Source organism: Puntigrus tetrazona, chromosome 17 (genome assembly GCF_018831695.1).
Source record: "Puntigrus tetrazona isolate hp1 chromosome 17, ASM1883169v1, whole genome shotgun sequence".
Classification (NCBI taxonomy): Eukaryota; Metazoa; Chordata; class Actinopteri; order Cypriniformes; family Cyprinidae; genus Puntigrus; species Puntigrus tetrazona.
In genome coordinates, this window is record NC_056715.1 from 2,514,062 (window position 1) to 2,540,150 (window position 26,089).

Here is a 26,089-nt window from a genome sequence, read left to right on the forward strand (position 1 = left end):
GTTTTGCTCCATGACCAAACATCCCCAACGCAAAAAAAACAATATTTAAAAAAAGAAATAGTGACAGTATCAGCGTGTATTCTAATTTATATACACAGACCGATGTGAATTTTACTTAAGTTAACTTTTAGTTAAATAAACGGCGAGCAAAAACGAATCTAAAGTACATAGTAAAGTAAAGTCTCATAACAAAAAGCGGACCCTTATTTTACACGGAAGTAAAATTACGTCACGGGAAGTTGGGGGTTAGATGACGTTTGTAGTCACTGTTCCACTCGCCGAAAAACAGCTGCTGCGAGTTTAGGTAAGTAATAGTTAATCGAAATGTATCTCTTAATATGAATCATTTGAATACTGGATATTTTAATTTAGCGTTGATTTGACTTAAACGGGATTTAAATCATGTCCTTAATTAAATCGACTACGTTAATGCGTTTACAACGGCTGTCTGGCCTTATTTCAGCATAGAGCTGCAACGGAGTCAGCCTTAGAAAACACACTTGTGTACATTTTAAATATATGATGTTTTTATTAATAGTTTCATTTACTCATGGGTGTGTAAATATTTTTGAAATGGTACGATCTATATCTTAAATTGATCCAGATTCATCCAGACTGTACAAGACATGGCTGTGAACGGAATAGCTCATCCGCGATAACGTTTTCTTTATTTGTGCTTGTTTAGTAGGATTGAAAACATAATTGCCCTGGTTCCGCTGAAGTCTGGAGGTTCAGAGTGAGCAGTGACAGGAGGATCGACTTGGGGGGAAACCCCACCACATTGGAAAGTCTCATTCACCTAAGAAGTAAGCCTGTCTGCATTATATCAATCACACTTCATGTGTTATATAATGTTTATGTAAATATTGTATGCATTTTATAATGGAAGTTATTCAGAAGTGAAAGAATTGCAGTGTGGCGTGCCTCTAGGACGTTTTTCATGGACATTGTTTATTTTCTGTTTTCACCAACTATCTTCCTCTGGTTTTAAATTGTGGACAGTTGTGTATGCAGATATAACATTATATTTACCACCAACATTAACAGAAACATTATCTAGTTAATGTGGGTAATTTCAATTGGCGGTACAGTGGGTGTATTTTGACAAAAACCAAAATCAGGTAGAGGAAATCTGACTTCTTGGATGTATGCTAGACAGTAGGCTAAAATGCTCAAAACGAATAGAAAATATGATAATATTTATGGCAAGAGGTCTATAATTTCTTTGCTAAATTTTTACCACAGTATTGTATCTCTCAAATTGAGAAAACAACGTTTTTTTTGTTATTTAGACTGCAGTCAAGTGGTGTGGTCGAATACATCCGTTAAAGACTTGAATAAATTACGGTTGCAGGACTTACTCTGAACTATAATCGAAATAACGTGAGGATACACAAAATTATAGGTTTGCCATGTGAAGGATAAGAGTATAGGCATCATCAAACGGATGCGAAGCAATGGACTGTATAATAAAGAGGAATGAAAATCTGAAATGATTTGATGCTAATGCAAAGCAGTGGATACCTGAAGTAACCGTAGTCCCCTGTTGCAGGTTGGCTGCTCTTGAACCGCAAAAATGGTTTTAGCTGATCTAGGGAGGAAGATAACCTCAGCTTTGAGGTCTCTCAGCAATGCCACCATCATCAATGAGGAGGTACAGTGAATATGAGAGTCATAAAATGAAGTTTGTTAAGCATTGTGGTCCATCTTAAAACGTTTACTTATCTATCATCTTTCTTAGGTATTAAATGCTATGCTCAAGGAGGTCTGTGCTGCCCTGCTGGAGGCGGATGTGAATATCAAGTTGGTAAAGCAACTTAGAGAAAATGTCAAGTAAGTAACATTTTCTTTGTTTTTGTTTTTTTTTGCCAATTTATATAGTAAACTACCAATTATAAAACGTTCTGTTTGCTCTATAACCACTTTGTAATCTCAGGGCAGCCATTGATCTGGAGGAAATGGCGTCTGGCCTAAACAAGAGAAGAATGATCCAGCATGCCGTTTTCAAGGAACTTGTCAAGGTAAACGATGGTTTTCTGTTTCGTCTGATAATTATTGGCTTTCACATTGTTCCCGTACCCGTTTGCACCCTGATGTTGTAAATCAGGAGATTTTCTATTTCAACATGAAGACCAAATCGAATTGAGAGAAACGTTTTTGTTGTTGTTGCAGCTGGTGGATCCTGGAGTGAAAGCCTGGACTCCCACGAAGGGAAAGAACAATGTTATCATGTTTGTGGGTTTGCAGGGCAGCGGGAAAACCACGACATGTTCCAAGGTGAGCGGTTCTTGGGCGTGTGCGCTGAGATTTAAGATTTGAGATTTTAGACCTGTTTTTAAACAGCTAATCACAAAAGTAAGAAAGTTTGGAGGGGGGGGGTCTAAGTTGAAATTAGAAAACCGTGTCATTGTCTCTTCAGTATGCAATCCTATATACATTTTTGATATTAATGCATGTATTTGTTCACTTATTATTAGTCATATCTTATTGCTGCTACACTGTGTATTTCTTTTAGAATCAGTTTTTACTCTGTGTACCTAGTTACTATTGTGTATTTATGATCTTGTTACATGCATCACTGTTATTTCCTGTAGAATTTTTTTTTTTTTCTGCCATGTAATTTGCTAGAAAAAGTTGACTTTGACTTTTCTTTTTGTTAGCTGGCATACTACTACCAAAGAAAAGGATGGAAGACGTGTTTGATTTGTGCCGACACATTCAGAGCAGGTGCCGTCTGCTATCTTTACACAGAGAACTTATACTACTTCTAATGCTTCTGGGGCAAAAAAAAAAATGTTTTGTTTGCTTTTAAAGGTGCCTTTGACCAACTCAAGCAAAATGCAACAAAAGCCAGAATACCCTTTTATGGGAGGTAATGCAATATATACATATATCATTTTTTTAATGTTACTAATGTATTTCATCTGCTCACCAAACCCAATCATCGATTCATAATTCAATCAACAGTTACACAGAAATGGACCCGGTCATTATAGCTTCAGAGGGTGTGGAAAAATTCAAGACAGAAAACTTTGAAATAATCATTGTGGATACTAGTGGTAGACATAAACAGGAAGACTCACTTTTTGAAGAAATGCTTCAGGTGTCCAATGCTGTGGTAAGTGTGAGATTTCCTCTGTTATTATAAAATGCAAAAAAAGCAATAAACAAAACAAGATACATTTGCTTGATGGCTGTTATTGTCTGTCCCGCAGCAACCTGACAACATAGTGTACGTGATGGATGCCTCCATTGGTCAGGCTTGTGAGGCTCAGGCTAAGGCCTTCAAAGACAAGGTAGATGTGGCTTCTGTTATTGTCACAAAACTGGACGGCCATGCAAAGGGTGGCGGTGCGCTCAGTGCGTAAGTACACGCTCTACGCTTTTTACTTTGAGCACTTGAATGAATAAATGCAGGAGCTGACATAATTTTTGTTTACAGCGTGGCGGCCACAAAGAGTCCCATCATTTTTATTGGTACGGGGGAGCACATTGACGACTTTGAGCCCTTCAAGACTCAACCCTTCATAAGCAAACTGCTCGGTAAGGTTTGGATATACAGGATGAGCTGCTGTTTAGTTAGGGAATAGTTCGCCAAAGAAAGAAACTTGGCTTAAAATGTGCCTATCCTCAGGCCATCCAAGATGTAGATTAGTTGCAGATTTGGATAAATTTTTGCATTACGCCACTTGCTCACCAATCCATCCTTTAAAGAATGGGTGCTGTCTAAATGAGTCCAAACAGCTGCTAAAAAACATCACAATAATCCACAAGTATTCCACACCACTCTAGTCCATCAGTTAATTTGTAAGAAATAAGTCTATCAGGGCAATATAACTATAAACCACAAGTCATTATCGATGAATTAGAGTAGTCTGAGATTATCGTGATATTTTTATCAGCTGTTTGGACTTTCATTCTGACGGCACCCATTTACTGCAGGTGATCCATTTGTAAGCAAATGACGTAATGCTAAATGTCTGAAATTCTGTTCCAATTAAGAAACACTTGCAAAAAACATCTTGCACAGCCTGAGGATGAATACATTTCTAACACGTTTTTATGATTGTTCATTGCAAGTTGGAACTTTATTTATGTTGCAATTGTTGTTGTTTTTTTTTCTATAGGTATGGGAGATATTGAGGGCCTGATCGACAAAGTGAATGAACTAAAGCTTGATGACAACGAGGAGCTAATTGACAAGCTCAAACATGGTAACTAGAACCTTTATTTTTACCAAAATGCATATTTTTGTGTATTTCCCAGTGCTTTTTCACCAATAGATATGACATTTCTCTAATAGGTCAGTTTACACTCAGGGACATGTACGAACAATTTCAGAACATCATGAAGATGGGACCTTTTGGTCAGATTATGGTAACGCCAACCTTTCCTGAAAGCATATCTAATTATGATTATCTGCTGTCTAGTTATTTTCATACAATTTGTGTTTTTCTTTGTGTGTGTTCAGGGAATGATTCCGGGCTTTGGAACAGATTTCATGAGCAAAGGAAATGAGCAGGAGTCTATGGCCAGACTAAAGAAACTAATGACAATAATGGATAGTATGAATGACCAGGGTACATGCTTTTTTTATTATAATATTTTTTTCTTTACTACTTTTAGCATCGTTTAAAAGTGGAACAATACACAGACTTCTTTAAATTGGAGTATTTTATATGCTGGTTTAGTTAATGCACTTTTTTATTTGTTTATTTGCTTTCTTCATCTCAGAACTTGACAATAAAGATGGTGCCAAGCTCTTCAGTAAACAGCCTAACCGCATCCAGCGAGTGGCTCGGGGATCTGGAGTGGCTACCAGGGATGTACAAGAGTTACTCACACAGTACACAAAGTTCGCCCAGATGGTCAAGAAGATGGGAGGCATTAAAGGCTTATTTAAAGGTTGAGTGATCTGAACTTGACGCATATAAATGATGTTCATTTCCTGTTGCGTTTAAAATCAGTGACTCACGATATCATTGTTTTAAAGGAGGGGACATGTCTAAGAACGTCAACCCATCACAGATGGCGAAACTGAACCAGCAGATGGCTAAAATGATGGATCCCAGAGTGCTTCACCACATGGGTACGAGCTCCCTTTTCACCCTAACATGCTTTAGTTTTCACTAGACCATGGGCAGCGGTATTGGATTTATCTTTACTAACCATTGGACCGTTATTGCGTGCAAGAACCTATTTGAAAGAACCTAAATTGCTTTTTTTTTTAAATGTCACGTCGCTGTGAGATGTATGAGGATCATTGAATACGGATGATTTTGTAAAAGCCTCACTTAAGGACATTTATCTTTTTATTTTTTGAAGGTGGCATGGCTGGACTGCAGTCTATGATGAGGCAGTTTCAGCAGGGAGCTGCTGGCAACATGAAAGGCATGATGGGATTTAACAACATGTGAACCTCTGATTCCGTAAACGAAGGATGCAAAAGTATCAGATGGTTTTAGCAAACAAAACCTGGGCGGATGAAGATGATTTGATGGTTTTGTATTGCCACAAGTAATTTAATTCTTTAAACAATAAACAAAGGCTCATTTACATGTAAAGCCCAGGGTTTCTGGAGAAGGATTGATAACGGGGACTGCGAGGAGAAATTTAGCTTCAAGCCCAGAGATGTTTAAAATGTCTTGTGACGTCAGACAGTCGTTGGTTTTGGCAAATATACACACAGCCAGTCTCGAGTGCTTCACAATACTGTCAGACTTGCTGGCAAACGACCACTTTCACTATCTCTAAACCGGACTAAGGGTAAAAGATGTAAAGGTTATATGATTTTACACAGTAATTGCTATGGGCATCTTCATAGCACAAGATATTCATAAGTAGAAATCATGGTTTATTATATAATTAAATATAATTTCTTGACTTGCCATAGAAAAGCTTTGGCTTTGTATCAGAGATGAACACACAGTAGTTGCAAAATAGTATGTGACAATATTTTGTCATAATGTTATAATAAAATTTATATGGCAACATTTTAACAGCGATTGTCTTTTATCCTTTATTTATGATGAAATTCAAATATCTGTGCTTCACAAATACTATGATCAAAATGTGTAATGTTTATCATGTACATTTGTAATCTATACTTTGCATAGCAACATCTTGACAAAGATTACTAATCTTTTTTTTTTTTTTTTTTTTTTTTTTTGTATTTCTGGTCAATGATTGTAAATGCATAAAATAAATGTCTTCTTTAAATTGAAAATGGTAAGTTTTCAGCTTAGCAACCAATGAGTAAAAATTAAATTTTTCACATAAAGGTTTGGAATATTTAAAATGCCAAAACTAAAGAAAGTTAATGGGTGTAATAATAGAACTTTATGGATGTTTGTAAAAGGTTACCTCATTGGTATACGTAAGTTGTTGATTACATTTACAGTTGCATACATTTATCCATTTAAAGTTACTTTCTAATATACTGTAAATAAACGTTTGCATTAACATTTAAAATAAAGAAACCAATGCTGTTGCATGAAAATAATGGTCCTCAATTAAATGATGCATACTTAAAATCATGCATACTTTACTACACAATTAATGCATTGGTATATTTTAATGTTATTAGATAAGTTTCCTTTAATTAAAAACTTTCCTAAATTCTTAAATGTACCGGTCAATAACATTAATAGAAGTTAATTAATTTCCCCCGAATATAATTAAGATATGCTTTTTCATATTTAAAAGTAAAAAAAATATATACAGAATGATCGCATGCTCGAAGATAAAGCGTATAATTGAACTCTTGAAAGGCATCATGAAATGAGCGTCGTGCTCTTGACGTGGCACCGACTCCATGTTGAGCCGCTACGTCATCATCTCGGGAGCTCGCTCGCTCGAGCCGTGAGCGCGCTGTCACCGAGTCTCTGAGGAGACGCTAAATCAAGGCTTCAGGTACGTCTGGGCGCTCGCTACCTGCAAACGCATGATCGTTTACGCCGCGCTGGCGATCCGACGAGGAACGGCGATCGATGTAGAGCGCGAGACGGTCCGCGGTGCGAGAAATCGCGGGTTTAAAGGGCATTTAGCTTGAGGTCTGGCTTGACTGGAAGCATCACGTCCACAATCAACAAGCGGGTCATCGCCGGCGCCGTTAACCGAAATGTTTGACCGGATCGGATCGTTATAAAGCTGCTGTGCTCTCAAATTGTTTTCACGTTGACGTGAGCTCGTCTGTATTTCTAATGCTATCGAACTAGCTTTCTGTGGCTAATTTGGGAGGGTGGGCTGACGCCCCCAGTGGATCCACGTAGTTCAAGTAAACTAAAAAAACTAAACTTTTAAACTGCATAACCTCCGTTTTATATTACCTTGTCGTAAATATACGAGTAACCCTGAAATTTGCCGCAAGCTTATCATTTTGGAGTCGTTACTCATTTGAAACCGTTGACTGATGCATTTCGGACTTATTTAGTATTTTAACATTCTCCTATATGTTTTATAACCGTCTACACAGTTTTATTGTTGCTACACAAATAGCAGGCAATTTTATTGTGTTCACTATGTCTCCTGCTCAATCGGTTTGCGCTCTTCTTATCTGCACATGTGGCATTTTTGCTGCTCATCTGTAGCTGTGGACTTTTCAAAACCTCCATGAGAAAACGCATTGCATAACACTGATGATAATATTAAAAAAAAATTAGCCTAATGCACTAATCCACTTTGCGGATAAACCGATTTAAAGTCCGTATCAAAGCGTTTTTGCCACGACAGATCAAATCAAATAAAAGTAGACATAATAGGTAAAATACTAATAGATAAGAAATCGAATAAAAATACAGATAAAGTTATATTTATTCTATATGTTGATATTTTTCAGTATGCTGCAATTCTATCTTTCTCAAAAAATGTATAGCTGCCTTTTATATTTTAGGAAAGTGATCTCCGATTTGAAAACCTTAGTATATACCCTACCTAGACAGCATTTTTGGGCATTATAGTCACTTCAGGATTATAGGCTGCGACTCAAAACTAAGTGAGCTACCTACCTAGAGGGCATTTGGCATCATAGATGCTTTCTGTACTAGTATCTCTTATCTCATTCCAGCTTTTAACGATGTGTGATGTGACATTATAGTTTGCCCTGCGTCCAAAGGTTAACGGTGAATCAGACCGTAATATACACACAGATCTGATTGCATTTCTTATTTGAATACATCCCTACATACGTACATCTCTCTTCTTGAACCCCGTTTAACTGCTAGATTCCAGAGGGTGCTATGGCGACCTTCCAGGAGTTCATCCAGCAGAACGAGGACCGCGACGGCGTCCGTTTCAGTTGGAACGTATGGCCGTCCAGTCGTCTGGAAGCCACGCGAATGGTGGTTCCTGTGGCCTCCCTCTTCACCCCGCTGAAGGAGCGCCCGGATCTTCCCCCGATTCAGTACGAGCCGGTGCTGTGCAGCCGGGCCACGTGCCGAGCTGTGCTCAATCCTCTGTGGTAAGTCTGTTAAGTCAGAGCAGACAGCATAATGAGTTCACAGATGGAGGATCTACTTTTTATCCATTGCAGTAATTTCCAAATAAACACATTTATTATGAAAGCTGGATACATTATTTGCGATGCCCTAATATTATTATGCTTCTGTTTTTTTTTTTTTTCCCCTGTTTGCACAATCAGTCAAGTGGATTACAGAGCAAAACTCTGGGCTTGCAACTTCTGCTATCAGAGAAATCAGGTAAAGTCGTTTCAGTTTTGAAAAGTGTAGAGTTAACTATCGATTAACGAATTAATTTGCAGGTTATCTCATCGATTAATCGGATGTAAAAACCCAAAGAAAATCCTAATTTTAGTTAAAAGATTCATTCTGATCAAATATTTGTGAATCTGTTAGTCCGCATCCTCAAAACAATCTTTCAAATAAATATACTAAATGTTTACATATTAAACCATATGCAAAAACGGGTTAAATTTGAACAGATTGTTTACCATTTGAAATTAGAATGAATTAAAGTAGTACATCCTAAAAGTAGACTTTGGGGGAACACAAATACAGTCATATTATATTTATACTCCATTACAGTAGTCCCTTTACTGTTTCTGCTCTCCTGAAAAATGCTATTATAATCAAAACATTTTTAACTTGCATCTGATGCCTAACAAGAATACACATATGTGTATCGATACTCATTTATTGAAGTGTATGAACTTTTAACGGAGACTTGCTTGCTGTCGGGACGAGCCTTTATGCAAGAAATGCATAAGGATTATTGCATAAGGATAAAACTGTGAGGGAAAGCGCATTGCAAATGCAACAGCACACACATCTGCCAGAGAGCCTGACATTTAAAATATCGAGGGATGAGAACCAAAAAGGCGTGAGTGACATTTCACCAACTTTTCAGCATGGCCAAAAACAAAAAACTTACCGTACTTTGATTTTAGAGAGCTCATCCCTCGATATACGCTTTTGTTTGAAATACGTAATATGACGCATTCTTAAGTTCGTGACAAGTTGGGTCATGCACTTTTTCTGCAAGCGGCTCACTCTCCTTCCTCCTCGGTTTTCCAGATTTTATACAAAGAAATTCATTATTCACTTGCACTGTAAAGTGATCCCTGTAAAGTCATATTTAACAAGTGATGTTTTGTGTGCAGAGGGCACAGATGCCAATGATCACTAATCGTGTTCATTATTTAATGTTTAAATATTTAATATTTTTATTATTGCTTTTATCAGTTAATGGTTGCAGCTCAAGAAAAGTGTCAATGAATTAATAGCAAAACATGTCCTGTCATAGTTCCCACCAACCTACGCTGGGATATCCGAGGTCAACCAACCTGCTGAGCTTCTTCCACAGTTCTCCACTATTGAATATGTTGTCCAGGTAAAGCTTTTCTATCTACTTTTCATGGCGGTATAAATACTGAACACTAGAACTGGATACAGTTATAGTTACCGATCAATCGTAAGGATTTGAGATAAAGACCACTTAAAATTAATGAATGAGAAGTTTAATTTGTTGATTCTGCTTTTACATTTTTTTTTATGTATATAGCGTGGTCCTCAGATGCCCCTGAACTTCCTGTATGTGGTGGACACATGCATGGAAGATGATGATCTGCAGGCTCTGAAGGAGTCGCTTCAGATGTCCCTCAGCCTGTTGCCTCCCACCGCTCTGGTGGGCCTCATTACGTTTGGACGCATGGTCCAGGTTCACGAGCTGGGCTGTGAAGGCATCTCTAAGAGCTATGTCTTCAGGGGCACCAAAGATCTCAGCGCTAAACAGCTTCAGGTAGTTCAAGATACGTTTAAGTTTAAACTTGTCATCACAAATGCCTCTTAATATACAACATTTTAATTTGATAAATCTTGTGTACAGGAGATGCTTGGGTTAACTAAACCCGCTGCGGCACAGGCAGGGCGAGGGCCACAACAGCCTCAGGCTCCTCCTTCGAACAGGTGATCTAAATGCGTTTTTATAGCTGCTTTGCGAATTTAAATCCTCAGACTGTATAAATGAATAATTTGCATAATCAAATTCTTATATATCTGTGAAGTCGTTGAGTGGTGTCACTTGTATTAATGAAGCCCTTTATACGTTATAGATCGTACAAAATCAGAGTCAAGTTCTGCTTTAAACAATCTCTAGTGTCCCTGTTCAGCTGGAGTCATTTCAGTTTAATAACTGGTCAAATTCACCAATTATAAAACAAATGCATCTGTTAGCAGCTCTGAAAAAGACAATAAATCTAATAAAACTGTAAGTTGCACAATTCATCTATTACGCACAAAATTTAATTCTGCTATAAATAATCTCTACAGAAGACAATAGTTTTGTCAGCCAGAGCAATTAATTAATTTTAAGTTTTGGTCTCTGATTAAGTGCATTAAATGTGTTTTATACCTCAATTAAGCAAACCAAAGGCAACACTGACAGGGAACCAAAACTCCCATCAGGTGGCAGTAGTAGAGGAAAAAAATCTTTGTAAACCAAACCAGCCCCAATCTGGGGACCAATGGATGCAGCGGGATTCATGGTGGTCACTGAATGTATGTGTGCTCAGGTTTCTGCAGCCAGTACAGAAGATAGATATGAATCTGACAGATTTGCTGGGAGAGCTGCAGAGAGACCCCTGGCCTGTGACTCAAGGAAAGCGGCCGCTGAGATCACTCGGAGTGGCTCTTTCCATTGCTGTCGGTCTGTTAGAGGTGACAATCAAGATTTATGTTATTATCTTTAATCGTGGTCTGCTGCGATGACAGCTTTGCTACAAGCTGCAGTTACTAAATAATATGTTTACAATGTCGGTCTGGACATGCCTTCTCAATTTTGTTATTACTGTTTTTCATACTTTTATACTAACAATAAAGACATTAAATGAAGTAACACAAATAGAAGTATGGGAATTATATTGGGATCAAAACGTATTGTAGCTTTGCACATTCTGGATGTGCTCAAAAAGTCAAAATGAAGTGCATCCTGGGATGCTTTTTAAACAGCATCGAAGAAGTTTCCAATGTACACTGGATACTCGTTGATTGCTTTTCATTCACTATTCTGCCCAAAATGCATATTTTGTTATGAAAAATTGAGTTTTATAAAAATGACTTTGTATGTAGGCGTACTAATTGTAAGCGTTTAAGCTGAAGCCTTAAGCCTCTGGCTCAAAAGGTTTTTACAATAATATAATGCATAAACTCATTAAAGTGTTTCCAAAACTTTGCTTACTAATTGTTTCTCTCCATTTCTCTCCCTTTTGTAGTGCACTTTCCCTAACACAGGTGCTCGCATCATGGCTTTCATCGGTGGACCTGCCACTCAGGGCCCGGGTATGGTGGTAGGAGATGAACTGAAAACGCCTATTAGATCCTGGCACGACATTGAGAAAGACAACGCCAAGTTCATGAAGAAAGGAACTAAAGTGAGTCTTCCCATATTTGCTGTCTGTATGATTGGCTTGGTAGAAGTACCCACATACTGGAGATGGGAGTATCTTAAAGTGGCTGTACTGGTGAGTGATTGGCCACAGAGGAGCATTGAACTGACCTTGCAGAGCGTTTCAGAGCAGAACGCAGTAAAATCTGAGTCTTATTTTCTGAAAAATCAACTGCATATTTTTATTCGTACAGCGTTAGGTGTGAGAACTGGCAACCAGCTGGTCCCTAAAAGCTTATTATGCTAATTCTTACCGCATTTGGGTTTACATCTACATTTATACATTTGACCACAAGTGTAGCCAAGTGCATTTAAGGTAGATGATGATGCCATGCACTACTGTCTGAGCTATTCCTTTTCTGTTTAAAGTTTAAATGTTGTTTCTGTTCCCTTGTAGCACTATGAAGCCTTGGCCAACCGCGCTGCTGCCAATGGACACATCATTGATATTTATGCATGCGCTCTGGATCAGACAGGATTACTGGAAATGAAGTGCTGCACCAACTATACAGGGTAAGTAATTCATTTTTCTTTTTAAAGTGTGCCTCAAGATTTGAGGTGACTTTGATGCCTACTAACACATGTTTAACATAACTCTAGATATATCACCCTCAAGATTTTCAGTATGCACACATTCTCTTTCTTTGCTTTTATGCTGTTTTAATTAATTACTTTTTACACTGATGTAAACTTGCAATGTCTTCGGAGTACATCTTTATGCTTTTGTGTAAATGGCAGGGGTTACATGGTCATGGCGGACTCTTTCAACACATCCCTATTCAAGCAAACTTTCCAGAGAGTTTTCACTAAGGACGTGCAGGGCTCCTTTAAAATGGCATTAGCAGGGACTCTCGAGATTAAGGTGGCTTGCATTTCTTTATATGTAATTGTTCTGATGTCTCGTCTGATTTAATTCTCTCATTACTTACGCTATATGTGCATATCGTTTAATTGTATTAAACTTTTTTTTATTCCAGACTTCAAGAGAGATAAAGATTTCTGGAGCAATCGGCCCGTGTGTTTCCCTGAATGCCAAAGGTCCCTGTGTGTCAGAAAATGTAAGTACTATTATCTATCTATTTTAAATGAAATTTTCTCTTAGGGTAAGTGTTTTCCCTGGCAATGTTGAGAACATACTGTCATTCATTTTGACTTCTGCTTGTAGGAAATAGGAACTGGCGGCACAAGTCAGTGGAAGATTTGCGGACTGGATCCAAACACCACTCTTGCATTCTACTTTGAGGTCGTAAATCAGGTACATCAGAGTAAAATTAGTTCGATTTTCGTAAAATAATCATTGTCATACATGGTCAGAAGCTAGCTTTGCGATAGATGCTTATGAATTACTGCAGAAAATTATTTTATTTTTATCGTATTACAGTTTAGCAAAAAACGGCCTCAGTATTACAAAAGTCACATAGTGAACCTGATGTCAGATTGCATCTTAACTGCAGGTGGTCCACTAGAGGGCAAACTTTCTTCATACAAAGGATATTTTAGTTTGTTTTTTTTTTTAAACTGCATTTCACTTTAAAGCAGTAGTTTTTAACTTTCATCTCTTGTAGTGATTCTCACAAGATAGTTATATGTATATATTTTCAAAAGATGATAAATTATTTCAGTGATTGGATTGTATGTTGTATAAACATGATTATTTATACAGAAATCGATTTGGAGGTTAGTATGCAGGGTCTTAAAGCAATATTTAACCCATAAATTAAAATTAGCTTGATGTAAGATGTAGATGAGCTTGTTTCTTTATAAGATATAAAGAAATTTAGCATCACATCATTTGCTCACCATTGGATCCTCTGTAGTGAATGGGTGCCGGCATAATCCAAACAGTTGATTAAAAACATCACAATAATCCACAACATTCCAGTCCATCAAATAACATCTAGTGAAGTGAAAGGCTGCATATTTGTAAGAATTAAACACTTAATGTGTTGCTTGCTGAAATACATGTCCATAATCCATAATGACACTTTCTCCAGGAGAGAAAGTTTTGACTCATTTAGAACTGTGTATTATTATGTTTTTATCAGCTGTTTGGACTTTCATTCTGACGGCACCCAAAAAATCCACTGGTGAGCAAATTATGTAACACTAAAGATCTCCAGTTCTCCTTCATCTTGAATGGCTTGAGAGTGATTTGTTTTAGTGAAATATTCCTATAATGCTTGCTGGCTTACATGTCACAGTTACAGTACTATATAATACATCGTTTTTTGAAGCAAAAGTCCTTTTTTTACTGTAGTATATCACACTTCTTTCTGCATGAAGTCTGTTTACATCATAAGCAGTAAAATAGCTTCTGGTTAGCTCCGCCAACCCAGTGTCCTCTTGTGCTGGGGTGAAGCGATTGCTGCAGATGCTTCCTTAAGTCATGATTATTTCTACGCTATTCAAACCACCAAAGGTCAGTGAGGGTCGCACTCAAACCAGCGTGAGGTCCTGTTGGGGCTCGTTGTTTGTTTGTAGTGCCGGAGGTACGCTGGGAGCTGGCGAGGAGAAGCTGTTGCTCTCGCGGCGTGGCTGTATGGTCGTGCACTGGGAGAGGGAGTTTTTACGAGGATACTCAAACATCTGCCGGATTTTATTCAGGCTTTTGCGCAGCGCTGCTCTGTACCTCCTGAGAGATACAAACAAGGTCATGGTAAACCTCCCACATAACTTGCAAGCTCTAAGAATCTAAAAAAACAAGCACATATCAATACCATGATTCATAGCCACTCCATGTTCTCTTTCTAGACGTGGCCCAAATTGGCCATTGAGTTTTTACCTCCACCTACCTTCCTTTCCCAATCCTGCTCCACATTCGATTCCTGCCACAGTTTATTTACCAAACCTTATTAAATGTGACGTGTATTAATATGGGCTGCCACATTTGATTGTTAAAAGGCCAGTAAAGTCTTAATCAACAATAAAAAAGGTAATGTCTCTCCATGATTACATTTCCCAAAATAGAGAGCTCCTTTTCAGGGAGAATGTGTTATGGATCTTCCTGTCTTCCTTCTACATATCATGACATTAGGGATGGGCTGTATGACGTATACTTACAGTAATGTCTTGATTATATGTGTGTGTGTATTTTCCCTTAAAATTGAATGTTAAAATTGTAAACCGATTCCATTTTAACCAGTTTCTTATCAGTGCTGAAAACAAATGATGTGCTGCTATGTAATATTTTTGGTGAAAGCATTCAAAATTTAAAAAAAAAGTTCAACAACATTTTTGTTAAATGGCCTAGAAAGCAAATTAATTTATTATTAAACAATTTTGTCATGTCAAGTAATACAGCTTTGCTGATTAGGAAAAAAAACATTTTAATACATTTTTGACCTTAAATGCTTGGATAATGGTGAATTTTATTACACCAGAGTATGACAATAAAGCAGTTAACAACACCTAAAATGGTATAGCTATTTAAATGTTATAGGAAACACGTGTTTCTGTTGTTATATGAATATACTGTCATACAGCCCAGCTCCATAAGCTTCATGAAAGACATAATTGCCTTTTTACACTTAATTCCACATGGTACGCATTATAGTAATGAAAATGGTGCTCTTAGTTGCTTACGTTTGAGTCATGGAGTTGATCCATGGGTTAAGAGCTGAAGTGAAGAGTACGAGCCACGTGGCAACAGCAGAGGCAGGCTGCGGGCTCTCTTTTCCCGTCAGTGTCTCGTAGAAGCAGATAACGATGTATGGCAGCCAACAAACGAGCAGGCACACTGTCAACAACACGCACAAATCACATGACGTGGTTAAAGATTTTTTGGACAAGCTTATTTCATTAGCTCAAGAGGAATATCGACTTGAACTGTCTGGAGGTTGTGTTGCATGTGTGATGTATTTTGGTAATTAGTTTCTCCATAATCTACCTGGACCCTTGCTGTCGTTTTTCTCAGTCACCAAAGACAGAGGAATAAACATCATACATTTAAAATAATTAGATTGTCAATTGTATACATTTTAAATTAAATGAATTGCATTGAGCTAAATCACAATTAATATTGCAGTTACGTTTGCTAGTCTGCGGGTTAGTTGTTGGTCTGCACATGCACCCAGACTATAAGGCAATGTAAAAACTAAATATAAATCTAATTATTACATTTTATTCTATAAATATTCTGATTTACATAAGTTTGGAAACACCTGCTCATTCTTTACCATTTCCGTAATGGGGAGGAAAGCAAAACTTTGAAATAAATCAAATGGAAAAAGCATTTTTTGCTTCTTTGTATAGATTCCAGCTCTGCACACCAACGTCATGAGTTGCAATGTGGGTTGCTTTTAAACAGCACTGAAGTAGCATGCTGGATACTTGTTGGCTGCTTTTCCTTCCTCTACAGTCCATTATATAAATTAAAGTTTTAGTTTTGAAAATAAAATTCATACACAGGCATTTTATGTTTGTCTGCAAAACTAATTTGAAGCATTAAGGTAAGGTCATCTGAAACAAATTTGAGTTACATAGTGTGTCTAAACTTTTGACTTTTTTGAAGGTACTGCAATCTAAAATTAGCTTAAGAGTATTGTACTATTAAAAAGTTGAGTTTGTATTAAGCAGGAAGCAAGTCTCCATATGTCAAGGAAAAATGATTACACCTAATCAAGTGATGTCAGAAAGATAATCACTTATTGAAAATCCAAAACACTGGGGTAAATCAAACACAATAAAGCTGCTTTATGCCCCCTGGTTTAATTACGCTTACCTATGGTAGTCACCATTACTATGGAGCTTTTGAAGTAATTATTGGCTGGCACGTAGAAACAGTGGTCTTCGTTGCAAACGAATGTCCCTCGTCGCACCTGGTTCCTGGCTATATACACAATATATCCATACATGGAGCACATCAATACAATGGGAACGATGATTCCCAACACCATGAAGAGCATGTTGAAGGCGACGCTGGACGGTTTGAAGTTGGGAAGACAGAGGAACTTTGTCTCGCTGTAGACGTAACTACCAAAACCAAAGAGTGGCAGAGCTGCGTTGAGGATGCTGTAGACCCACACCATTGCGAGGATGATTTTGGCCCTGTACGCTGTGAAAATCACGGGGTAGCTGAGGGCGAAGCAGATCTCTGTGAACTTGTCGACAGTCGCCCAGGTGAGCGAATGGATGGAGGCGAGCTGGAGCAACAAAAACAGAAAGGCGCTGCCCTTGCAAGTGGCGCTCTTACTAGGGTAGCTCTTGACTTGAAAAAGGCTGTTATGGATACCGAAAGGAATAGTGGAGACGCCCAATGCCAGATCGCACAGGCAGAAGCTTAAAGTGAGACCCCAGGTGTCCGTTTGTAAACTCCGATTGAGTAACACCACCAGCAGTAACAGCAAGTTCCCCAGCACAGAGCAGATACTGGAACCAATCATCAGCACCGTATAAACCACCGCCGTCCACTGCATGTTTACATGTGCGTTCAAATGCAGACATTTACGAAGAAGAATACAAACGCTCATTCAACGACAGAGATCGCACTGGAAGCTGTGAAAAGAGGAGGTCACGTTATCTGTGCCAAACCACCAGGGAAGGTGTTGCTTTATGGGAGGAGTGTACCTCATGCTGATCTTCAAGAGTAGAAGATCAACTGCAATTCACCAAGCACTGATCTCTTTGGGGAGCGTTAGTCAAACCCCTCTCCACCTTTATTATCAGCACCTGCCTCAGCCGGTTCGAAAACGGCAAACACGCTGCCTTGAGAGGCAAAACTATGTGAACAGCTACAATCACATGTAGCGAGGTAAATAAAGCATCTAACATTTAAAGAGTATGTTTCTGTGGACACAGGGCGCACTGGGAGGCTGGAGCTGCACTGCTCTGCAAACACGACGCTTGAGATTCAATATCCTCTCTGTTGCGGCTGCTGTCGACTTTATGAGCCGTTTCATGCTTGAGTGTTTTTTTAGTATAATTGGCAAGAAGCATGACCCTAATGCGGTTTAAGCCTTAATCATTAATTAAGGCTTCAGTGCCTTTACCCAGAGCTTAAGCCTTCCTTCCAGTTATAACAGTTATATCCTGTTACATGTGTCGTTTCATACAAGCTTTAAACAGTTTTTGGATTACAGGTTGTTTGGTGGTATTGCACAAGGCATGTTTGCAATACCCTACCTGGACTTAAATGTTTAGTCGAATATGAATATCAAAACTTACCAATTATTTCATAGTTGCAGTCAAGATTCTATGAAAGCGATTTCCGCTACTGTGTAAAAAAATAAATAAAACAAGGTAATTGCTTATTTTTTTTTCCTTTGCAAGTTTACATCATGCAATACTTTTTCTCTCTCTCTTGAGATGTAGTCGCAATTGTGAGAAAGATATAAAAAGTTTATGCTTGTGGTGGAAACATGCTCTTTACTTCACAAAGGTTTAAAAATTCAGCTCTGGCATTACAGGAATATGTTTTGACTTCAAATGTTTAAACTATATTTTAATCTTAATATTACTTTAAACAATATAATATTACTTTTCAAAACTTTTTCGGTTTTAATCAAATAATATCTTTATAGTCTGACTTTGCATTTCGCTTTTTAGAATTGTAAAAAAGATGGGATGTAAAAAAGAAATTCTTAGAAATTAGCAGAAATTGGCAGAAACGAGCTTTTAAGTTCAGCAAGGTCTAAAAATGTAGCTTTGACATTAAAGGAATACATTTTATTTTAAACTATATTAAAATAGTAATGTGAGATTTTATTACAATTTAAAATGTTTTTTCTCTGTTTTAATCAAATAAATCCAGTCTTTGAGACTTTTTAAACATTGACATTTTGGAAATTTATGTAAGAAATGCGTAGGATGACTTTTTGAGTAGTGGGACACTCCAGCTTTGCAAATGCTTTGAAAACTCCTTTTGCCAAATTTTTGTTCAACTAATGTCGTGACTTGGTGACACTGTAAGCCATTACCTTTGCAATAGCATTTGATGGGTTTGTCTTTAATATTGTTGAACAAAATATTGAGCAGTGTGCTCTTTTCTTTTTCTACAGCACAATGCTCCTATCCCACAGGGTGGACGTGGAGCCATACAGTACGTAACGCAGTACCAGCATTCTAGCGGGCAGAGGCGCATTAGAGTGACTACAATTGCAAGAAAGTGAGTGTTTTCAACATTGATGATGATAAGAAGTATTTCCTGATTAGTAAATCAGCATATTACAATGATTTCTGAAGGATAATTTGACACTGAAGCTTGGAGTAATGATGCTGAAAATTCAGCTTTTGATTGGGAACTGTAAGGCTTTTGTGATTTTTGTATTTCAACTCAAATGTCAACGAAATGTCACTGAGACTCAAGAACTCAAAGTCCACAAAGTGTCCACTTTGTTCACTCTAAATCGGAGTAATAGTACACTTGGCGAGAAGAACTAGGGGGAAAAAAACCTTGTAGGTTGTTCTTTTTGTAGATTGTCCTTTCATAAACGCGCTCCGTTTTGAACATTATCTTTGTGCACCATGCATTTGTTATTCTCAACAGTCACGGACAGTTTCCATGACAACTTGAAGACATCATAAGTTTCCACTTTTAGAACATTGCATGTGTTTGTCAGAATCGATGTGCATCGCGAACGTAAATTTAGTCTTCAACAAAGCCTAATGCCCTGCATGTAGCTTTCAAACATACTAAAAGTTTTTTAAGTGCCTGAAACATTACTGGGCTCTTTGACTCTATTCTGTTGTTGCTCTAAATGTACCTTTAGGATTTATTTTTTTAACATGCAGAAATAAGGATGAATCAATGTGAGTCAGACCGATGATGTAAAAGCTTGTGTTTGAAGGTCACTGTGCTATAACATGTTCTTCACATCCTCCTCTTCAGCTGGGCTGATGCGCAAACTCAGATCCAGAGCATCGCAGCATCTTTTGACCAGGAGGCCGCTGCCATCCTCATGGCCCGCCTGGCCGTCTATAGGGCCGAGACGGAGGAGGGCCCGGATGTTCTGCGCTGGCTGGACCGACAGCTCATCCGCTTGGTGAGTCTTTCAGCTGGGACTTAGTATAATCGTGCTACGATTTAGTATTAAGGATGCACAATACTTTCTTTATTTTCTTTCATTTGCAGTGCCAGAAATTTGGAGATTATCATAAAGACGATCCCAACTCGTTCCGTTTCTCCGAGACGTTCTCGTTGTATCCTCAGGTATGTTTCCTCACGCTCTCAGATTACGCCGAGTCTCACTGTACAACGAAGTGAAAATGAGATCTTGACATCTTTTTTGGCAGTTTATGTTCCATCTGAGGAGGTCTCCTTTCCTGCAAGTGTTCAACAACAGTCCTGATGAAAGCACCTATTACAGACACCAGTTCATGAGACAGGACCTGACCCAGTCTCTGATAATGGTACAGCCCATCCTGTATGCGTACTCGTTCAACGGACCACCAGAGGTAAACATGCGGACCTTCTCCTACTGCACAGTTAACGTTTGCTTGATTCAACGGATCAATGGACTTTATAGATGAAAGATTCAAGCATGTTTTCCGACACATGAAATTGTAATTTGTTAGAAATCAATGAGTATGCGCTGTATATAAACTTTTTGCACATATTTCAAATATATTTAACATATTTTAACAATTAGTGCCGCAATTAATAGCATCCCACGCATGGACTTTACCTGGACTGGCCTCCCAGGTATATTAACAGTCGCCCAAGTACATTTGGTGACACATCAGTCTTTCCCATACGTTGATGTATCTGAAACCTTAGAAGATGATGTCGCCAGTACTGCCCTGCGACCGCGAGCCCTGTCGTCTCTCTGCGTCTATTCTGTGCAGCGAAGAAGAGAAACAGCGCTTTCAGTTGGTCGTACTGCAGCAGATTCGACAATAATAAATGAGTACAAGACAGCGTTTCCAAGCGCCTGTTGCTTATTGACTGTTTGAGCTTTTAAATATGAACATAATTCATCTGTTAATATGCTCAGTTTGTTACTCAGACACAGACAGCGCGCTGAATGAGACAAAACATTGACATTGCTAAAATTGCTAGTGTATGTTTGACATGTATTGATTTCATCAGACTATGTCTCGACTGTAAATAGGATTTAAGGAGTATAGAGACAATGATTCCTGAGTAGTATTAACGGGCCCCGTTTACCATTTATATTTGACAACAGAAAGTACAATGTGAACAGCTTTATTGGGCATTCAGTTGTATTACAGTATGTGACAGTAATTTGAAGTGCCAAAACTCGTCTAAACTCAAACTGGACGCAATGGACAAAATCCTGTGGGAATTACTGCAGTATATAATTAAAATATTTACATGTATTTGCATGTGTATATATTTATATTCATATAATACTATATGTAATATTTATAAATATTTGTTTGTGTGTGTGTAATATATATATATATATATATATATATATATATATATATATATATATATATATATATATATATATATATATATATATATATATATATATATATATACACAAAGACCTATATTATGTGAACTAAAACCTTTATTTTGGAAGCAATTAATTATTTGACCGCAATTTTTTTTCTCTAACGTTGATCATATAAATGCATCCTTGCAGAATAACTGTGATTTCATAAAAACAATTGCTGACCCCAAACTTTTTTTTTTTTTTTTTTCTTTTGAATGATCTTCAAAGTCAATCACGTGTCATGACTCGCACTGAATGTGCAGTGTCATGATGACTTTGCACTTGATGTCCCCAGACTCTGCAGATTAAACAGTGTTCTGTTTAATTAGTGTGATGTGATCTTTTGTTCTTAATTTCATTCAAGCTCATATCGTCTTCAAACCTTTCCACAAAAGGCACGGTACCATTTGTACCCAGTGGCATAGAGGTTGCACATATGAGCAGCACACATTTTTTTTTGAGAGTGGGGAGGAAATGCTGCATAAATGGGCGAATTTTTCCATAATGGTCTTTACTGCTTGTTCTTTAGTAGCAGTGAGTTAAACAGCATCAGGGTGATGATACATCACACAGCTCAAACTGACATGTTTCTAATCTGCTTTTAATGGAAGGCTTTATATCGCTTACCGTTTTCCCCCTGACACTGGGACCAGAAGGGGGGAAGTTCAAGGAAAAGATATCTATCAATGCATCTCATTGACAGTGACAGTCTAATAATGGGCTTTGTTTCCTGTTGTTGTAGCCCGTGTTGCTGGACAGCAGCAGTATCTTGCCTGACCGCATCCTCCTCATGGACACCTTCTTCCAGATTGTGATTTACCACGGAGAGGTAAGATGTAAAAATCACAGCACATGTTCTGCCTTACGACTGCACGGTGGTTTGTTTTCCCATGTGACCGGGTAGACGTTGGTTTAAAGCCAAGTCTTTTTCCTCTTATCAATAATTAAGAATGCAGTCTGTTTCTTTGGTCTCGGTCTGAACTGTTCAGTAATCTGTGCAAATGAAATCAGAGCCAGTTGCACCGAAACGAGTTTAAACTTGGCTGCGTTTCAGAGGACAGACATTTTCTGATGAAACACTTGTAGGTGTCTAGCTGAAGTACATGCTAATGAAGTGAAATTTTAAACGAATGGAGTGAGATGTTCCCTTAGAGTCACATTTACTAGCGCTAGTAAACAAGATGAATTTTCAGATTTGGCACCTTTTTGGATGACTTCTGACAGGCGCACTGCATTTTTTTCCCCCCCATGTAGACGGTGTCTCAGTGGCGTAAAGCCGGGTACCAGGACATGCCCGAGTATGAAAACTTCCGCCACCTGCTTCACGCGCCTGTGGATGATGCCCAAGAGCTTCTGCACACTCGATTCCCCATGCCACGCTACATTGACACAGAGCACGGCGGCAGTCAGGTACAGAGGACATCAATAATTATGAGGCACTCACACTAAACTAAAAAGGTTATACTGATTGATTGTGTTTAGACATTTAAGATTAAATGTCATCAGTTTTCATTATTCATAAGTAAAGGTCATTGATATTCACTGACCCGTGCAGTCTTAGTTAAATAAGGCATGAGGTGTTGTTCTATACGAGCTGTTTCGCATACTTAGGGTCTTGCAATTTCCGTGATGCAGAAAACTGAAATTCATCTTGACTTTTAGATTACACATTTTTATTTTCATCTCTCTGGGTTTGGATTGCTCTCTCAATGTCAGATTTGTCAGCAAAATGTTTCTGCTTACTTTTTGGCATGGGCTTTATGTTGGGAATGCACCAGTGATGCCTTAAATTGCTCTCTAGGTAGGCAGCTCGGTGTCCGCTCAGGTTTGGTTCTCTTTGGTTCCCTTATTCTGGGAAAATAAAAACAGTTCAATGGATTATTTCTTTTTTTTCTTTTTTTTTTTTTTTTTTAAATGGAATTACAACAACAGTTATAATTAGAAAAATGGCAATTTTCAACAAACAGTTCAATTGAATTATTTTAATAATAATTAAAAACAAAACACAAGCAAATCTTCTGCCAAGTAATATTGTTCATTAGCCTGGCTCGGGTTTATGGTTGCCAAGCAGCATAACAAATCAAAGATCATTCTGCATGTTGCAGCCAACTTTTAAGTGCATTTGGCTCTTGAATATGGATGTCAACTGATCATAGTCACAGTGTGTGTGTGTGTGTATATACATACACGTTCCGCTCTATCTCTGTCTCTTATTCTCTCTTACATGATCGTTAAAAGCGCCAATAAATTGTTCAAAATCCACTTGTTGTTCTGTGTGCCTAAGATGTTTTTCTACACATTATCTGAAGGGTTTTTGCATTGTTTTAATTTTAGTTTTAGTGTAGCCTTATAATACTATGCATCTTCTTACTTTTTTGTTTAAAAGAAGAAACCAATCCGATGTATAGTTTACATTTTAGGCTTAATATTATAATTTTTCAGTAGTTTTTTAAGCTCGTTTATTTTAATCAGAAAATATGGCACACAGTTGCTTCAAACAATGTTATGAACATCATTCAATGTAGGTTGTGATGATTGTAATTAATCATCGCTATTACAATTTCAAGGGAATAATCGACAGTTACGATTTGTCATAATCCTGCAGCCCTACTAGATATGAACATTTTCAATTATCTCTCGTATGTCTTTGTGGGGCAAAAGTGAATCGGGTCCGTTAACTGAATTGACACACTGTAAACTGTAGGTTTTTACAGACATCCATATCCATTTTATTAAAAAATTGTTGGTTTGAGAGCACCATGGCCAATGTAGTTTGAATCAGTAATTTTGCATTAGTCGGTGCAAATATTTATAAATTGCTTTCACAAAGCCACCTCCATCTTCTCAGGCCTTGATTAATGACGGCTCAAATGGAAGGTGCTACTTTGAAAACAGTTGTTCCGACAGCTCTTCACTCAATTTCTACGCCTGAGCAACTCGCCCTCAGAGATTTTTAAACGGCGCTTGTGAATAAATGACTGTAATGGGTCATCGAGACGCGGCTGCTGATCTGCATATTAACACACCACGTGAACTGTTTTTAGGGTCTGGATTTTTACCGAGATTTATTTCCGTTCCTCCCTGCAGGCTCGTTTCCTCCTCTCCAAAGTGAATCCTTCTCAGACTCACAACAACATGTATGCATGGGGTCAGGTAAGCGCCTATGTCTCACCAACACAAGCATATTTCCTATGTGAGGAATATTGATTAGTCGACTGTGACGAGCTGCTGTTACACAACAATATAAACACGTCTCGGCTTGTTCTAATATTGTTTTACCCACACCGCCACTGATTGAATCACACTTCCTGTGTTTGTGTAGGAGTCTGGCGCACCCATTCTGACAGACGACGTGAGTCTACAGGTGTTTATGGATCATCTGAAAAAGCTGGCAGTGTCCAGCGCTGCCTAAGAGTCTTTTTCTCAGTAACGCATAACCAGCAGGTTCACATTGGCGCTGCCCTCAGTTTTCTCCATTTATATCATGCACGTATTCAGCCTAGATCGAGTCGGTCGTGAAGGAAAGTGCCGTTTTTGAATGATTAATTATGACAAAAATGGTAAACACTACATGTTGAGTACACATCGGGACAAGACATTTGTCGCCGTTTTAATCAGAATAAATCTATTTAGCTACGTGAGCTACATGGTTAAAAAAAATAGTTTACACAAAAATTACAATTTGTTCATTGTGCACGTGCCCTCGTGCCATTGCAAACCCATATGCTGATTTAGTTTTTGGATTTTAAGCAAAAATAGTCCATATGCTTTATTTCCAAGTCTTCTGAAGCCATTTAAGCTTTCACCCATTTCAGTTTTTTTGGCATCATTCACCGCCTAGCTCACATTTCTCTCCAAAAGAGCAAAAGTACTATTAAAGGTCATAAATACCCATTATTCATAAATATTCACTGACCTATGTAATCAAGTTAAATTAAATAATAATCCAATGCTGTTGTTGGTGGCTTCTTAACGCTCTAGACATGAATTATCTTAAATGTCTTTGTACAAAGCTATTGTACGGCTTCGGAAAACCTGAAATGTAGTGCAAAAGTCATATTGATTTAATGTTATTGTGCTTTTTCCCTACAGCAAAAAGCACACGAATACTTCAAAAGCTCTTTGTCAGCATATAGGTTTGGAACAACACGAGGGCGAGTGAATAATGACTGAAGATTCATTCTTGGCCTGAACTATTTTTGTTTACGCGTACGAAGCTCTATGATGAGACTTGCGTTGAACGGAGGGAGGCGACTCGCTGGTTTTAGCACACCTGCAGCAGATACTTTTGTTTGCCTAGTCGAGGAAGGTGAAAGCGGTGCCAATGTAGCCAATTAAGCGTAAGCGCTCGAACGCCGCCTCCAGCCAACGGCGCAGAACAATGGCTTATTTTTAGACCCTGTGCGCGTCTCGTCGCCGTTGATGGTTTGTGTTTCAGCGCAGGGTTGAACGCCCCGTTCCAAACACAGACTTGTAAGCTGCCTTTCTGTCTCTAGCTCTGATATTTATGAGCCATTTCTAGCAGTATTGTATGTTTTGTTTCTAATAAAAAACGGCTTCGTGATCCCAGCTGGCCTGCAGTGTTCAGATTTCGGAAACCGAAAACCTTCTTTCTGTCACTCGTGCCTTTTCAAGTCGGCATCCTGCGGGTCTCGGAGGACGCGGAAACTGACTGTGTGTTGTTTAAAAGAGGAGTTCAAAACACTGTCGTCATTTTCTCACTCTCGTGTCACTTCAAGCGGCGCGTCTTGCTTGCTTCTGCGAGGCACGGAGGTTGTGTATCTTTTCTG

At 38.2% G+C, this 26,089-nt stretch overlaps 3 protein-coding genes and 1 long non-coding RNA gene across 6 annotated transcripts in view; 2 read left to right on the plus strand and 2 right to left on the minus strand.

Annotated features, from left to right (window-relative positions):
- The first annotated feature begins 179 nt into the window (after positions 1-179).
- srp54 (signal recognition particle 54) lies at positions 180-5,999 on the plus strand. Of its 3 annotated transcripts, none has more exons than XM_043263282.1 (17): positions 180-304; positions 686-806; positions 1,553-1,654; positions 1,742-1,833; positions 1,937-2,021; positions 2,173-2,277; positions 2,661-2,727; positions 2,815-2,872; positions 2,968-3,118; positions 3,216-3,364; positions 3,443-3,543; positions 4,128-4,214; positions 4,304-4,377; positions 4,472-4,580; positions 4,735-4,905; positions 4,994-5,089; positions 5,326-5,999. In XM_043263282.1, the coding sequence occupies exons 3-17, from the start codon at positions 1,577-1,579 to the stop codon at positions 5,415-5,417; spliced, it is 1,515 nt and encodes a 504-aa protein (XP_043119217.1). In that variant the 5' UTR covers positions 180-304; positions 686-806; positions 1,553-1,576; the 3' UTR covers positions 5,418-5,999. The 3 variants fall into 3 exon arrangements, with proteins under 3 accessions (XP_043119217.1, XP_043119218.1, XP_043119219.1); XM_043263283.1 differs by having other exon boundaries at positions 215-304; positions 689-806; XM_043263284.1 differs by lacking the exon at positions 180-304 and adding an exon at positions 559-576.
- An 801-nt stretch (positions 6,000-6,800) lies between these two features.
- Positions 6,801-25,868, plus strand: sec23a (Sec23 homolog A, coat complex II component). The gene is made up of 20 exons (XM_043262853.1): positions 6,801-6,912; positions 8,223-8,458; positions 8,639-8,696; positions 9,760-9,846; positions 10,018-10,254; positions 10,342-10,421; positions 11,027-11,171; positions 11,726-11,884; positions 12,296-12,411; positions 12,637-12,760; positions 12,876-12,956; positions 13,064-13,153; positions 18,894-19,000; positions 19,724-19,877; positions 19,967-20,044; positions 20,128-20,289; positions 22,042-22,128; positions 22,554-22,709; positions 24,387-24,452; positions 24,622-25,868. Exons 2-20 carry the CDS (start codon positions 8,238-8,240, stop codon positions 24,709-24,711), a joined length of 2,298 nt encoding a protein of 765 aa, XP_043118788.1. The 5' UTR covers positions 6,801-6,912; positions 8,223-8,237; the 3' UTR covers positions 24,712-25,868.
- LOC122361831 (adenosine receptor A3) lies at positions 13,171-18,872 on the minus strand. Its single transcript, XM_043262854.1, has 3 exons — positions 16,619-18,872; positions 15,481-15,634; positions 13,171-14,530 (listed from the first exon to the last, which is right to left on the minus strand). Exons 1-3 carry the CDS (start codon positions 17,364-17,366, stop codon positions 14,335-14,337), a joined length of 1,098 nt encoding a protein of 365 aa, XP_043118789.1. The 5' UTR covers positions 17,367-18,872; the 3' UTR covers positions 13,171-14,334.
- LOC122361832 overlaps positions 22,722-26,089 on the minus strand; it is a 31,361-nt gene continuing 27,993 nt past the window's right edge. The window contains exon 5 of the long non-coding RNA XR_006253028.1: positions 22,722-23,150. This is a non-coding gene — a long non-coding RNA (uncharacterized LOC122361832). The remainder of the gene's footprint in view (positions 23,151-26,089) is intronic.